Below are 17,305 nucleotides of genomic sequence, written 5' to 3'. Positions count from 1 at the left end.
GTTGTCAGAAATTATCTACCCCCTTCTTCATCTTAACGTGATTAGGCTTACTATATACTATCATAAACTACATTAATAAGTCTAGGGAACATGATTAGGCTGACTAACGACTGTACTATACTAAACTACATTAATTAGTCTAGGGTATTTACAACGCTGTCGATGACCTTCTAGACGGTTATCTTTAAAATTAAAGTGTACAAGATTAATCTGAGATTCATCCAATACTAACATTCGAACACAGTCTGGGCTGGAAAGAGAAATGTTGTTCAACTAGTCTGTCATCACACAATGGACCAATTCAGGCAAAACATATATCACTAGCGATGATTTAACTCTAGGGTAAAAGAAAGTCTATAAATTTTCCAAGAGCCATGAAAATCAAATTACCTTTAACACCTATATTATGACATTGAGTTTAATTTGAAGGAAATCGATCACCTAATCGAGTTTCTATTCTACATCGCTCCCCAAATACTAGAAAATGTCATTGGGCTGAATATGGAATTTCTAATCTCATTTTTACGAGTACGGTTTGTGCCATGAGCTTCTGGAACTAGTGCGCACAATCAATAAATAATGGGGAAATAAAGCAGACGTGTCGTATCACGTGGTTTCTACGTCGTATCTCGCGCTGTACTATTGCTACAACCGTCCAAAATATAACTAGATATCAGATAGAAAGCTTGGTGCTACACGCCAAGGTGTGGTTACTATTTGTAAACATTAGATAACTTTATAAACATTTAGTCATACATTCTGAAAATGTAAATTCAAGTAACCACACCGGTAAAATTAAAGTGCTCGATTCTAAAAATTGGAAAATTAATTTTAAAGAAAAATAAGGATTAGGCTAACAAAGGAATTTTAAAATGAATGTAGGGAAGTTATTCCCTATTAAAGAGGGAAGGAAGAATTATCTGATGAATGTATCCAGTATGGTGGACGAGTCGTCGAGCCAGTTGAAAGTTGATGTAGCGCGGGAAACTGTATCGCTATATACCGCGGTTATACTGATGGCTATTATTATTATTGTTGGTTGTGTTGGTAAGATTTTAAACTTTTTAATTTGTAATAAATGATATTATTGCATGTATGATAGGGACAAGTAATTCTATTGGCGATATTATCAAGTCGTAAGTCTTATTTAAATTATACATACATTTCCTTCTATTTTATATTTCGACTGGACTCCACATCAACTTACCAATCAAAACCTTTCAAACAGAAATTTTCGCAAACTATATTTAAAGATATTTGATTGTTATTCCAAACAAGGTCAAAAGTATTATTATGTTGTTGTCACAGGTCGAGTACGCCCCTTTTCCAAGACATGTTTTTAGATGTTAAACTGCTGAACATCCGAATAAATGGAACAAACTAATATCTAATTGTAATAGAATTTTGCCAGTTTTTCGTCATCTGAATTCATCTAGTTGCTCATGTGGGACGGAAAAGCGAACACCCGTGTGTATGTACCCGTGTGCTCATAAAAGAATCGGCGAAACTTGGAATTCGACGAAGATTAGACATATAAGAAACGTCGCTATCCTCATAACACACTGTATGACATATAATCGTCTTCATTAGGCCAGTCAGTACAGAATAGTAGGACGTTAAAGATCCCTTGATAGATGGAATTCGATGAACAGTAGACAGAACCGCCGGTGTCCGTGCAAAATTCACCACGGAATAAACGACACAAGTACTGTGTTAAATCCAATTGCATTCTACAAGTTAAAGATTGAAATGAAATGCGGTTTAACGTCCTACTGTTCTGCCCCGACTGAGCTAAAACGCCATACAGTGGTGCTACGGCCTACTCTTATATCCAACTGCCAAATGTTCTTTTACGTTCACGTCAATGTGTACAGGGACCTCGGTTTTAGTCCCATTCGTTCGACTACACGTTGTCCCGTACCAGAGACCCTCTGCCCTGCACCACTAACAAGCGAAAACCACACTGAAAAATTTCTCGGCCAACACTGGGATCGAACACGAGACATCCAGGTTAGCGAGCCAACGTCTTACTAACTGAGCCACCGCGTCTCCACTTAGGGATTGGACCATTCAGATAGGCCAAAAAAAGGCTCCATCCGTGTACCTGTTTACATGCGCGTAAAGTACACGAGTAGGCGGCAAACCTCTCTCTCTTCAATCGCAGGGGGTTGGGTGGCCGAAAAGTTATGGCGTGTGCGTTTGATAATAAAGTCTGTCATTATGACAAGTGGCGTGACTTCGATCCCTTGCTTGTACGTGACAAGGAGTAGGTCGCTTGTCCATCCACGTGGGTTTTCTCCGGGTCCTTCAGTTTCCTCCCACTGCTAAAAGACCCTTATGCGCTAGAGAATTATTGAAATAAAAATGAATCATATGTTAGTCGCGAAATGACCTAGTTTGTGTCGAGTGGACGTTAAACTCTCTCTTCCATCGTATTTTACAAAAGTTACCTATATGTTAGTCTCATAATGCCTGAAGTATAATAATATTGCCGAGACGTTAAATGTCATTCTATTACAGGGAATGTGATTTTTTTCCTGTTCCATTATAATAATTCCTGTAAAGCAAAAAGATGCATTTTTGCATGTTATGATTAGGCAATCCTGATTTATTTGTGCAAATTCTACAGGAAAATCTATATTTTTTTAATCGTTAAGAAAGAATGAAAACGATGGCATTTAGAGATTATTGGACGCCTTCATTAGTTAATGGTCTGTTCATGTTCTATGCAATAGAATGTCAGATTATTTTTGAATAGCTGAATGATAATTAAACCAACCAGAAAGTTTCCTCTATAGTTAAAATGTCGTGAGTTACGTTTTTTTAAAAAAAAGTACATAAACTAATGTCACGCGACCTTATATTTTAGCAAGTGAGCGCATTATTAACAATATCTAGACAATATCTTGTGGTTATATTCTGTAGTATGGAAACCGAATATATATTCTGATTGGCTGTCTGTTGCCCTCGGGCATATTATGAAAGCCGCCGATCATCATTTGCATTTTTCGGACAAGACAGTTCAATAAACTAAAATCTCAAGATGTTCACGGCTAATACACCCTTAACTTTATTCAAATTGTTTTGGTTTTTTTTTAATATTTATTAATTCAAAACATAAAATCAAAATACCAACGATAGATGATTTGGAATTCGATATAAGAGTAGGCCGTAGTGCCGCTGTCTGGGCAAAATTTCCCCCATACCACACTGTATGGCGTATGTCCGTCCCCATTAGCCCAGTCGGTGCAGAGCAGTAGGACGTTAAACCCCAATTCATTACCGCGACTTAGAACATATCATTTGACAGTAATGTTTCCATTTCAACATAACAGTATAACCGTAACCTTCTTGGAAGTAATTGAAAAGTTGTTGAAGACACGCGATTTTTTTTCTCCATTTCCAATCTGCTCGTGTTTAAATCTGGCCATGATTTCTAGTTCGACCAAAAACGAATATAATCCATTTCTTACACAGTATATTTGACCTCAGTTTTGAAAATTAAAAATACGCAGTCTTCGTGATTTCAATCTCGTATCGCTGAATTGACTGGGGTAAAACATGACCGAACTAATTCATTCATTTTAAAAACCTGAGAAAATAAAGCAGCGCCTTCGTGCCTAAATTGTAAATTAGAAAACGGTATCTATACCGACAGATAACTCTAATAAACAATAATCCTTTGAATCTGTCAGTCATCGTTAAACATAATTAAGTGGGTGCATCACGTACGCGGATTGTTATCTTTCCCTTTCACAAAATAATATAAAGTTATCGTAGGTTTGCAGTGGTATCGATAAATTTATCCAGCCTACAATTCTCAAGAACTTGCCATTTTAAAGTGCTCTTCCTAGATTTCACAGGGTACCCGTTGATAAAAGTGAGGTTGAGCAGGTTAAACGACAAAATGAGAATACATATCCTGAATAGCTAGTCTTAAATTTTCAGATCACAGTATTGAGCACCAAGAAGTTCCTAACTCATTTATGGAACTCCACTGTTCAGCTGTGAGTGGCTTATAGCCCCGTCAGACCGGGATGGCGTCCTTACTGCGCTGCTACGGCGACGGGAATTAGTCTTAAGAGTCCGTCAAGATCGACATAATCGTGGTAAAAGCTTGGTGGGAACGCCAGATATCGCGCTGTGGTGTCCATGATCGCCAATGATCGCCGAGTCACGGCGTTTTTTTTAGCATGTTCAAAACAAACGCCAAGCTGTGAAAAACGGCTTTTTTCAAGTTTGTACATTTTTGGGGCATTTTCTCCCGCTGTGTTCACGTTTACCGGCGACCTTGTACATTTTCCGGTCGCTGTACGGTCGCAGCAGCGCGGTAAGGACGCCACCTCGGTCTGACGGGGGTATTAGTAATCGCGGAAATCACACACCAGCTATAACTTATGCAGGTATAAAAGATGGCTACCTAGGCACCTAGAAATAGTGTGAAATTTGGGGACTTATCGCCCAATATATTATATGAAAACTAAGAGTTTGTTTTTCTGTGATAAAATATGACAAAGGTTCAGTTAGTAGTACATGACTGTAACAGATTTACATGGGTCACTGACTTCGACTTAACCCGTTTGATTCACGTCGTTGTACAGGAGAAGGTTAAAGTATACGAGGACCTCATAGATTTATACAGGACTGGGATTAAAGGTTTCCAAGATTCTCTCTCGCAAAAGTAACCAATTTTATTCAGTAATATATCTTGGACGATTCCTTTAAGCATTATTAAAATGTCATGTACAATACATCAAAATCTTTATCCTGGGATTCTAACTCAGTAGACAACTCCACAATGTTAATACCGATTTATATCAGACCCGCAACTAGCCTTAATAGCGAGATTTCACTGTATTAGCATAACCAAGAACCTTTAACACTGTCTTTTAAAATATTTTTGAAAAAAATCACAATTTATGAACCAAAATCATAACTATTTATAAATTTAGGTTACTTTCGTTATCTCTTTGGGTCGTTGTATATAGAACGGATAAACTTTTGCAAATTTGGAATAACATTGCTATATTAAAACCTTTAGTGTAATCAGCGTAACGGTAACCTCTAAGATATTATAATTACAACACATCCGCTAATACTGTACTTGATGCCTCCCCATGCAAGAAATCTTCGTTTTAAATTATTACATTATTAAATACAGTCTTCTGTTAAATTTGATAAAACTTTTTAATAGACCATGCGTTCTATTTATTAGTAGAAGTAATCCTTGGATAACATTCATTCATTTGCATTTTTTATATTCTTCTACTTAAAACTCTGAACTTATAGCAATGTAAATCATTTTTCATACTGATAATTTTGAAAGTATTGGCGCGGGTTTTGCGAAATTTTATACTCGACATGTCTGGAAATCTCACTTGTATCTTGTGTGCTTTAAAATGTGACACGAGAAAAGATAATTTAATAGATTAATAACATAAAATGTCAAGATGCTCATAACTTAGCCCACTCTAAATTGTATTCAAAATGATTTTTTGAATCTTTATTAATTCAGAACATGAAATCAAAATCTCAGCGGTAGATAATCTCATGGCATGGATTCCATCGGATTTAACCATATCCCGTCAATTGATCGTATCTTTGTAAATACCGAAGAGAATTCAACAATTTTGGATTAGTAATCCTTTCAGAGATTTCACAATATTGTTGCTCGCAAATTCTTCAAATAAAATGATATTCTGAGACGTTAATCGGATTAAAAAGTGGCCCATCCAACAGTTTCTATTTATAGCTTGTCTACAGAGGAAGTCGCATGTTGTGAAATTTTCAATTTATCATATTTTTTGTATATATTAAAAGGAATTGAACTATTTTTTTAGATCGTTGTTCCTTTTAGATAAATTTCACAATTGTGTAGTTTGATGTTATTTAAAATCTCTCAAAGGACGATCAAAGACTTTGAACTATTTCGGGACATGCATCTTTATTTCTTTACTCACTTACGTGCCTAGCTCTATATCCGTATCACTTACAAATTGCCTAAGAAAATCGTTGGTGTACTCTAGGTTTCAGAGAGAGAGAGAGAGAGAGAGAGAGACGGGGTTTAACGTCCACTTGACACAAACTAGGTCATTTCTGGACTAACATATGGTTCAATTTTTTTATTACAATAATTCGCTTGCGCGTAGGGGTCTTTAGTAGTGGGTGGAAACCGGAGGACCCGGAGTAAACCCACGAGGTTGGACAGGCGACCATACTCCTTGTCACTTACAACCGGGGATTCGAAACCACGTCAGTTCACTCAATGACAGACTTTATGATACAGCGCGCACGTGCTAACAATTCAGCAACCCACACCCCCCACACCCTCTAGGTTTCAATACCCCGTAAAGATTTAATGGATGTAATGCTTCAAGTCGTGCCCATACCCTTAGAAAGTTTTATGCGCGGTTCCCCCTTATCAGTGGTATAAGATGGAGGGCCCGACAAGGGACAACGTATAGTCGTTCGGATGGTACGAAAACACGAGGTACCGTGTACACATTAGCGTGCACGTAAAAGAACCCTTGAAAGTAGGACTTCGAAATAATAGTAGGCCGTAGTGCCGCTGCTCAGGCAAAATATCCTTGATAGCACACTGTCTTCGTCTTCATTATCCCAGTCGGTGCAGAACAGTAGGACGTTAAACCCCATTTTATAGAACATACCATTTAACAGTAATGTTTCCATTTCAACACAACAATATAACCGTTAGGTTCTGTAAATTAACTGTAACTGAAAAGTCATAGGAGACGTGCTATATTTTCCATTTTAATCTAATCGTGTTCCCATTAAATCTGGCCAGGATTTCTACTTCGATCAAAAAAACGAAAACAACCCTATTCTTAGACAGCATTTGACGTCAATTTTGAAAATTAAAAATACGCAGTCTTCGTGATTTAAACATCTTTTTTACCGAATCGAGTGGGGAAAAACATGACCGAAGTAATTCATTCATTTTAAAAACCTAAAAAAATAAACCGTCGCCTCCGTGCCTAAATTGTAAATTATAAAACCGTATCTATACCGACAGATAACTCTAATAAACAACAATCCTTTGAATCTGTCAGTCATCGTTACACGAAATAATTAAATGCATCACGTACTCTTGTCGTTTTTCCGCTTCCAGAAAATAATAAAAAGTTACCGTATGTTTCCAGCGGCATCAATTTATCCACTCCACAATTTCTAAAGAACTTGTCATTTTAAAGAGGGAGTCCTAGATTTGACATGGTACCTGTTGATAAAAGTGGGGTTGAGCAGACAGATTAAACGCAAAAATGAGATGAAATAGCGTGAATAGCTTGCCTTTCAAGAGTATCCGTCTTCATTAGCCCAATTCGGAGCAGAACAGTGGGACGTTAAACCCCATTTCATTTCATTTCATTTCTTTCAGAGTATTGAGCAGGACAGTGTCTAGTCGTGCGGGTGGGGTAAAATTCGTGGTCCCGTGTTCACATTGGCATGCACGTAAAATAACTCTTGACAGTTGGAATTCGATATAAGAGAAGGTCGTTGTGCCGCTGTGGGGGCAAAATCTCACCTCATAGCACACGGTATGGCAGGAGCTCGTTTTCATTAGCCCGATCGGAGCAGAAGAGTCGAACGTCAAACTCAATTTATTTCATTTCCGTAACTCATTTAATGAACTCTACGGTTCAGTTTTACGAGTGGAACAGTAATCACTTACCACTATGTTGACATGACTATCCATGCCACGCACCCAAAACTAGCGTGGGATTTTAGGACTTATCGGCGAAAATAATGGAAACTGAAATGTCTGTGATAAGTATCATAAAACTTCAAATAGTGGTACACGACTGGGATTAAGGGTTTCCAAGATTCTCTTACGCAGAATTAAATAATTTTCTTCACTAAAATATCTGGGACGGTTCTTTTACGCATTACTAAAATGACATATACAAAATATGAAATCCGTATCTTGGGATTCCAGCTCAGTATGAAGAGCACTCCACAATTAACGATACATTATGTAAGATTTAGATAAAAAGCCACACATTCTTGCTATCCTAGCTCAAAAATAGATAATGGATATATTGAAAATTTCATTTAAATTATTTTATTCTGAGCGAAGTTATCACTATTTGGAGTTTTGACAATATGTGGCGTTGATTGTTTATTACCGTTGATTGGTTATTCGAGTCTTAGCCTAGCTTCTCCATTTTTGAATTAAATTATTAAAAGGTCGAAGCGTTCTGATCTACTAAAGATCGGAGTCATCCGATGGCCTAGAGAGATAAATGTTTATATAACATTTGAAGCCAAAATCTCGTATCGAGATTTCACTGTATTATCATACATTAAAAGATTTTTTTTTAAAAATCTGAATTTATAAACAAAAATCATAACTATTTATAAATAAAGGCAACTTTGGTTATCTCTTTGAGTCGATGTATATAGAACGGATAAACTTTTGCAAATTTGGGATAACATTGCTATATTAAAACCTTTAGTGTAATCAGTGTAACGGTAACCTCTAAGATATTATAATTACACCACCTCCGCTAATACTGTACTTGATGCCTCCCCATGCAAGAAATCTCTGTTTTAAATTATTAAAATGTCAAATACAGTCTTCTGTTAAATTTGATAAAACTATTTAATAGACAATGGGTTATATTTATTAAGTAATCCTTGGAATGCCACAATAAAAGTTTCGGACTATGCCCAACTACAACTATTTTCTTTTATTTTAAAACCCATCTTGGCCCAAAAATATTCAAAACGACTCATTCTAATTCAATGTATGGTCATTTATAGTTTACATTAAATTCAATGGATGTCACATCCCCATCTTGATGTGTCATAGATCTTTCAAGTAATAACAATTATAACAATTATATTATCTATTTCGTATATGCAAGTTCAAAATTCATGAAGTATGTTCTTTATTACATAATAATAACGCGTGTTTTTAAAATTAAAATGGTGCATATGTTTTTACATTTAAATTGATTAAGATAAACAACATGTATGGGGTCATCTGCATTAATAATTTTACACTTCACGAGGTTTTAGATTCTTTAATAGAAGAAGATAAACAACAGAAGAAAAAGCAATATTTCCACTATACTCTGGACTCTACTAAAATTCATTCTGTACAAAAAAAGGCCCAATGACGTAGTAAAACGAATAAAATAGCATCCATAGAGAGAAAAATAAAAACAATATTGCACAAAAAAGGCCCAATGGTGTAGTAAAACGAATAAAATAGCATCTATAGGGAGAAAAATAAAAACAATTCAACCTCGGCTCTTCATTTAAAAATGAATGGCTTAGAGTTATAAAATCAGAACAAGTCGATCAAATTTTGATTAATCCGAGCATAAGATCTCCCTTACCATGTGCGAAATGTCGTTGTAAGTACCCAGGGCCAACAAAATGTGCTGTTAATAGAAATGTTAATCTTGTTTTGCAATTCCCGGCTTCCCATTTATCTGAAACGTCAGGCCACGCCAAATTGGGTTTTTGTTCTTCGCGGTCTGGATAAATAAATAGCCACTGCACTTAAATCACATTAAATATATATTTATTACATATATTATAGTATAAAATATAAAAATAACACCGATTTGCTTCTTATAGTATAAAATATAAAAATAACACCAAATAACACCGATTTGCTTCATAGTATAAAATATAAAAATAACATCGATTATATAATACTGTACATTAGAACAACCACTTACTACTGCTATTATATATATACATTTTTCTAAATTTCAAAACATAAAATAAAAATGGAACTAAAAGCTTTTGAACAGCACAGCCAAGTACTTTCAGATTTATGTAAGTCTTTTTCCCGAAGAAATAAGACGGGAATAATTTTTTTTACATGTGTTCCTGAAGAACAGTAAATCAAACCCATGTGACCTTATCAAACGAAACATCGCAATAAGTATGTGGTAATTAGCGAAGCCATAAAACTCTCTATCTTAATATTCCTAGATATACCAAAGCCGTCGGTTCCTTAATATTCGATTTTTATTAACATTATATTATATATCTGTATCTACAGACACGCCAGTCCATTGATTCTGTGGTAAGAACATCGCCAAAACATGATTTCTAAGAGAATTGACCAGAATCTGCCTATATGTGTGAACTTTCAGCATCCGGTAGAACATTAAATACCCTCAGTTACCGGAGAAACATTTTGGCTCAATATATTTAAACTCTAACAGATCGAGATTGACTTGCTTATATCTGTCTAAGGAAATTCGTGTTACATGGCGCCGAAATTGGACTTAAATGTCAATATTGTTTGAAGATAACAGAATTAAAATCAAGGGAAAATAAATACGAGTCTGCGAAGACTGTGCCATTGCTGTAAAATTTAATCAGAGGTTCAAACACAATCTGGAGGTCAATGTTTCTATAAAATATCGAGAGTCGTCTAAATAAAGTCTTACTCTGTAATCTATCAAGTCTTTGTTGATATATACAAGACACAAAAGCGGGGAATCGTTTGGTTTCAATCACTTTAGTTTGCAAGGTTGGCCCACGTGGCCGTTATCGAATTATGCTCTCTGCGGATTTGAAATCGAGCATTGTTTGAGTTGTTGTAGTTGACCGATAATTTGAAAGAACGATTACCCTGGTCTTTGGTTATACAGTGTCAGTTTGACCGTAAATAACGATTTTGAATCTGAAACTCAAATTCCGCTTCTGGCTATTTTTGCTATAGGTTATATTTTTTTTTAAGATTCTTCTCGCATCCAAGTCCAATCCATTAATCAATTAAACTATACTGTAAGCGGTCCTTGATTTACACACCATTTCGTTTAACGTTTTTTCCGTCTTTATGCCCAAACCATTAATCCATTAAAATAGACTGTATATGCCCTTCTTCAGGATGCATTATATAAAATTTAGATAAAGTGGTCGTCGCTTTTGTTAAAATAGATAATAAAAAATTAAAATGTTGAAAATTTCAGCTAAATTACTTTATTCTGCGCGAGGTTACGAAAGATGTAGGGTAGATTGTTTATTATCGTAGCAATGGTACTTGACAATCGAGACTGGATTAATCTTTAAATTTTTAATTTGAATCTCGACCGTCCGAAATCTAGAGAGTTGGTTATAGGTTTGGCATGTGAATAAACGTTCAAATAATAATGTTTATAAAATTTGAAGCCAAAACAAAGACTTACAATAGACAGCTTCAGCTCTTGCACAATGCTTCTTTAGGTATATTCCTAATATTTCATTGATTCCGTTTTATGTTCTCTCTTTATCTATGGACATTATATACCTATTGCACAGCGTTGGGATTTACGTCAAGATCGGAGAGTCGCGGTGATCTGGTGAATATGACGGTCGCTCAATACCAAGGTGATCCATGGTTCGATCACGGCCTTGGTAGTATTTACGGTCCAGATGCAGAGCCCGTGGTGATTTGGTGATTTGGTGAATATGGCGCTCGCTCAATACCAAGGAGATCTATGGTTCGATCATGGTCTTGGTAGGATTTACCGTCCAGATCGGGGAGCTGCGGTGATTTAGTGAATATGACGCTCGCTCAATACCAAGGAGATCCATGGTTCGATCATGGTCTTGGTAGGATTTACCGTCCAGATCGGGGAGCCGCGGTGATTTGGTGAATATGACGCTCATTCAGTATCAAGGAGATCTATGGTTGAATCACGGCCTTGGATTCGGGATTTTAAGCCCATTTTCCTCTTTTCAGTGGTTCAAGAAAAACGTCTAGTCGTTCGGATGGTCCGATAACTATCAAAATAAATGAAAATACAAATATAAACAATAATGCCCAACTTATACCCTGATTAATTATAAGCTTATACATTTTTTTTTATTTTCAGGTAATGTAATGGTCATTTTGGCAGTTAAAACTAACAAGAAGTTACAATCGGAATCCAACAAGTTTGTTGTTAATCTGAGTGTCTGTGATTTATTATTTGTTACCATGGTTTTACCGTTTAATATATATACATATATAGAAGATGATTGGTTCCTTGATCACATTCTCTGTAAATTTATTGGTTTCTTAGGATATACACTCACTGGTAGGTATATTGAATAATCTGTTTTAAATTAAAATATTGCTTTTTCAGTTAACACAATCCTTTATATGTATCTTGTCTTGGATCTTCTTGGTTGCATGGTTTCTAATCTGTTGTTATTGCTTGTCTATACGGGGGGTTGGATGGCCGAATGATTAGCACGAGCGCGCTGTACAATAAGGCCTGTCATTGAGTCAACTGGCATGGTTTCGAATCCCCGGTTCCTTCCCACTGCTAAAGACCCCTACGCGCAAGCGAATTATTGAAATAAAATTAAACCATATGTTAGTCTGCGTCGAGTGGACGTTAAACCTCTCTCTCTCTCTCTCTCTCTCTCTCTCTCCCTCTCTCTGCTCTACACATATGTTACTGTACTTGCTTAAAAATGTTGAGAGAATACCCGTCGAAACAAAATGATATTCCGACCGATCCTATTTTGAGGCGTAAGTAACCGTAAACACGGGTATTTTGTTTATTGACCTAAAGGGAATGAAATGGGGTTTAACCTCCTACTGTTCTGCTCCGACTGGGCTAATGAACACGGGCATACGCCATACAGTGTGCTATGAGGGAAATTTCGCCCGGGCAGCGGCACTATGGCGTACTCATATATCGAATTCCAGCTGCCAAGGGATATGTATATGCACGCCAATGTATACACGGGGTCCCGGTTTTTCGTCTCATCCTTGTCAGGCCCTCCGTCCTGCACCACTGACAAGGGTAACCCATGTCGAACCCTTCGAAACGTCGCCCAAATAAATCAGTAATTGTTCTTGCATAAGTGGGTGTTATCGGTTATTTCTCTATCTAGTTGGGGGGTTGGATGGCCGAATGGTTAGCACGTGCGCGCTGTGTCATAAGGTCTGTCATTGGGTCAACTGGCGTGGTTTCGATTCCCCGATTGTACGTGACAAGGAGTAGGGTTGCCTGTTCATCCTCGTGGGTTATCTCTCTCTCTCTCTCTCTCTCTCTCTCTCTCTCTTTCTCTCTCTGTCAATCCAGTTACAAAACGCCTCCAAAGGATTATTAATACGACGTACAATCCATTAAATCAAAATTAGATCAGCTATATTCAATACTATTCTTACTTAAAAGACAGATTAATAGATTCCGATTGACAGATTTCTTGATGACTCGGGTCGCCTACGAATATATGGCGTGATCGAATTTGTAATCATCAGAATCAGTAAAAGTTATTGATACTCAATCCGATTTCAGATTTCTAGAATTCTATGGGTGCTTTGTTAAACACGATTTAAGGAAAACAATAGACCTCATTTCCGTTGCAAATTTCTAGATTGTATAAAGTCGTGTCTATAAAAGTGCTTTAACAATTAACTCACAAAGCCAGTGTATAAAGATAGGTTGCCAGGCAAACAAGATTTCGTCCTTGATCTGTCGTGATTTCGAGTTCAAGTTCTCGTAAATGTCGTGAGTGCGACCTGAATTCAAAGCGGATAACAGTGAAATGTGTAAAAAGAGAGAGACAGAAATGGGGTTTAACATCCACTCGGCACGAATTAGGTCATTTCGGGACTAACACATGGTTTAATTTTATTTTAATATTTCGCTTGCGCGTAGGGGTCTTTAGCAGTGGGAGGAAACCGGGGGACCCAGAGAAAACCCACGAGATTGGACAGGCGACCCTACTCCTTGTCACGTACAACCGCGAAATCGAAACCACACCAGTTGACTCAATGACACATCTTATGATACAGCGCGCACATGCTAACCATTCGGGCATTCGACGCCCCCAAAAGACTTGAAAATGTAGAAAATCAAACAATTCGAACAGATTTCTTTTTTTAAAGGAACAACACCATCGAACCGTGTTAGGCATTAGGGTTGGCATACAAACTTATCATTATACAATTTTATAATGCTACAGCGCGCACGTTCTAACCATTCGGCCATCCACACCCACACCCCTCCCCCATATGTAAAAAGACGCTAGTGGCCACCACAACTCGCAGTGAAACCAACTCATTAATTTGTTGCCATCCCTATATCTTGAAGGGTATCTCTGTCGACGTCTTCGTCACAATAAAACGATGGAATCCATGACAAGTGGAATTAACCTCTCAGACAGGAATTACTGACCGACACCTTGGCCTCGAGAAGCCATTTAAAAGGATGAAAATATTGTTAATTTTAGGTTTACTGCGGTTTTAAACGGTTCATCAATATTAAGAAAAGTATAGTCTAAAATATGACTCAAAACTGCTATTTATGTATAGGATAAAGCACGAGACTGGAGTTATGCTGGGGAAAAACAGACTGAAGAAAATAACCTGAGAAAAAGAAACACCGAGGCCGGCAGGTCGAGGTTTGTCTATTGAGAGTTTTTTCTGAAGTCTTACTTACCCAGCATAACCGAAGTCGAGGACTTTATCTTGCTTATCTTGCTTGACATGTGCGCAAATGAGAATATCCCAGAATTCCCGTAAGAAAAACCTTATGCTGATTACACTATTTTGCCTTATTACACTATTTTGCCTATACCGTTTTTTTAGGACTTCGAATTTTGTCTAATGGTTTGGATTTTTCGTATAACTTGATTTTATTTTATTTACTTATATCATGTTTTGTTATGGAAAAAAACCCTACTCTGGAAGAATACCCCGTTACAGGTTTAAAGAAAAACTTTCAGAAGAATAACCCCAGATATCCTTGGTTATATCCAAAGCGGCCCCCGACTTTCAGTTATTCCGGACATAGAATATACCCCGAAGATCAAAGAGATTTAATGTTTTAGGTTTATAAGGAAGCACAAGGGTCAATAGCGCGATGGACATCGCGATATTTTACCCCTCAAAAGACAATTTTTGCAGAGTTTACCAAATCAACGTGCGATGTTGTATGGTTGTATGTCGTTTTTTCGTTTGAAATATGCACTTTGCGTTAAGATATTAATTTTCTAATGCTTTGTCAACATATTCTATCTTGACGTAGTATCTCGAAATAGAGGATTGCGATATTTACGAGCATGTCGACATTCAGTGTAACGGAATCGGATGTATCGATTACGACATAGATATTTGCAGTGGAAATATCTCACTGAAAGTACCATTTAGAAATACCATGTTGTTAACTATAACAGCGTCAAAAGAAAAAGTTAATCGCCATTTTTTTGTTACACAATTTGTCTCCGTCTGTGAAATGATGCCCCCTTTGAAGTCTTGGACATTTTGATGAATTACAGAGAGATTTATAGTCAGTGATGCCATGTTTTTTTACTCTACATTTCCTTTTAGAAATAAAACTTCACACTAACGTGATTCTCTCATTTCAGGTACAACTATCATCACCATTACATTAATAGCATGGAACCGATATAAATTGATTTTGGATCCAGCAGGATATAAAAGCATATTTGCACCAAGGAATCTAAAGATCATGATTGTTGTTGCCTGGGTGTTTCCGGTGATATGTCTACTTCCGGCGCTAACAGAAATATGGGGGAAATTTGGTTACGTCGCCATGTTGGTTACGTGTAATTTAATGTTAAATCACGAGAGTCAATCGTTTAAGTTGTTTTTGTTGATTGTTCGAGCCGCTGTACCGTGCATTCTAATTGTTTATTATTATATGATGATTTACTACACAACCAGACAAAGTCATCTTCGTATGTCCAGGTCTATCTCCAAGTCAGCTATAGAGTATAACAACCACAGAAAGGAAATGCACCTCACGAGGATGATGATCATTATCTTTCTGGTGTTCATTCTGTCGTATTTCCCTTGCACCGTCTCGAGTGTAATAGACTGGAATAGAGTTTTATCGAAGAGATTTCACATGTTTTGTATAATAACTGTTTACGTTGGCAGTGCTCTCAACCCACTAATATACGGTCTAATGAACTCGCAATTCCGATTGGCTTACTTCCGGTTGTTGTCTTGCTATCAAATCGGCACCACCGCGAAATCTAAACAGGTTAAGAAAGACACTGTTCTGAATGTCGGCACGCCTATTGTTCGAAAGAAGATCACGCTCACTCCAGCCGGATTCAACGATGACATGAACCAGTGTTCCTCATCCGACCTGTTGAAACGCAGTAACGTAAGCTTGCCGGATCTCTATAAATTGAGCGTGTCTTACGAGGATGAGGAACAGTCTACAACAACCAAGGATGGGTCAGAAGTTTACGTTCGTTTGTTGGAAAAATCCGAAATATAACAAAGTAATCGTTTGTCGGAATAATCCGAAATATAACAAAATAATCGAATTTTATAATACATCGTAGGACTTGTTAATACAGTCTATATATCAAACAACAGGGTAAGAATTATATATAGATTTATATATATTAAGATGCTGTACATTGATTAATGCTTTATTTATCCAAAGATAATCGTTATTTATTAGACAGTACGTGTACTGCTAAACTGTTATAGTGAATTATTCTCTGTGATTAAAAGGAATCAAAATGTGCAGATACGTTTACTGTTTTAGGTACATGTTAAAGCTTTCCGGACAAGCAATTAAATGACGAAAGGTACGTTGTGTTTGGCAGGATATACACTCTGTAAATCGGGGGCTAAGTGAGAGGGGTGCAGTGACGAGCTTTGCGTCATGGTTTTGAGTTTTTGCGCCCCCTTGAGTTTTTGAGCCACTCGCAAATTGCAAAAGATCACGCGGTTTCAATGCGGTTTTCAAAATTATAATCATAATGATAATGCCCAACCAATGTCAAACATATACCGTGGGTCAGATATGCTACAAATCGACTCTAGCATGTTCCACACACCCCAATATTTCCCAGTGACACTGTGAGGGACTGCCACCCACCCCGTCCCCCGCACACACATATAAATATTGCTTTTTGGGGGGCCCGGATGGGATCTTGTTCCTCATGAAAAATCATGGGTCACCACGCCCCTCCTGTACATACCAATGAATTGTACATAGTTATTAATTTTGTAGTACCTTTTTAAAACGCCATTTCACAAGGGTCGTGTAGGTTAGCGCAAGTGTCGTGTTTTCAGTCAAGGATTCATACTTCTAGCCGAATCGAGTGGATTTTCTCCCCACTGCTAACGATCCCTGTGTAAGAAAGGCTGTGGTCTATAAAGTTGTATGTAGTTAATGATTTTATTTATAAAAAAAAGAACACTGTAAATGAATTTTATTTATAAAAAGATGAATTTCTAAATGGCTTGTACTATATTGTTTAAATAATATAATAATCATGTGTTTTTTGTTTTTGTCTGCTCTATTGCCTTCAGGGAGGTGGGGGGGGGGGGGGCTACGGTGACTAAGTG

At 37.1% G+C, this 17,305-nt stretch overlaps 1 protein-coding gene across 1 annotated transcript; it reads left to right on the top strand.

Annotated features, from left to right (window-relative positions):
• The first annotated feature begins 683 nt into the window (after positions 1–683).
• Positions 684–17,235, top strand: LOC126826818 (G-protein coupled receptor moody). Its single transcript, XM_050555921.1, has 3 exons — positions 684–1,047; positions 11,844–12,047; positions 15,337–17,235. The coding sequence occupies exons 1-3, from the start codon at positions 873–875 to the stop codon at positions 16,218–16,220; spliced, it is 1,263 nt and encodes a 420-aa protein (XP_050411878.1). The 5' UTR covers positions 684–872; the 3' UTR covers positions 16,221–17,235.
• The last annotated feature ends 70 nt before the right edge of the window (positions 17,236–17,305 follow it).

This window comes from Patella vulgata, chromosome 7 (genome assembly GCF_932274485.2).
Source record: "Patella vulgata chromosome 7, xgPatVulg1.2, whole genome shotgun sequence".
NCBI classification, from domain to species: Eukaryota; Metazoa; Mollusca; class Gastropoda; family Patellidae; genus Patella; species Patella vulgata.
This window is presented reverse-complemented; position numbering and strand designations above follow the sequence as displayed.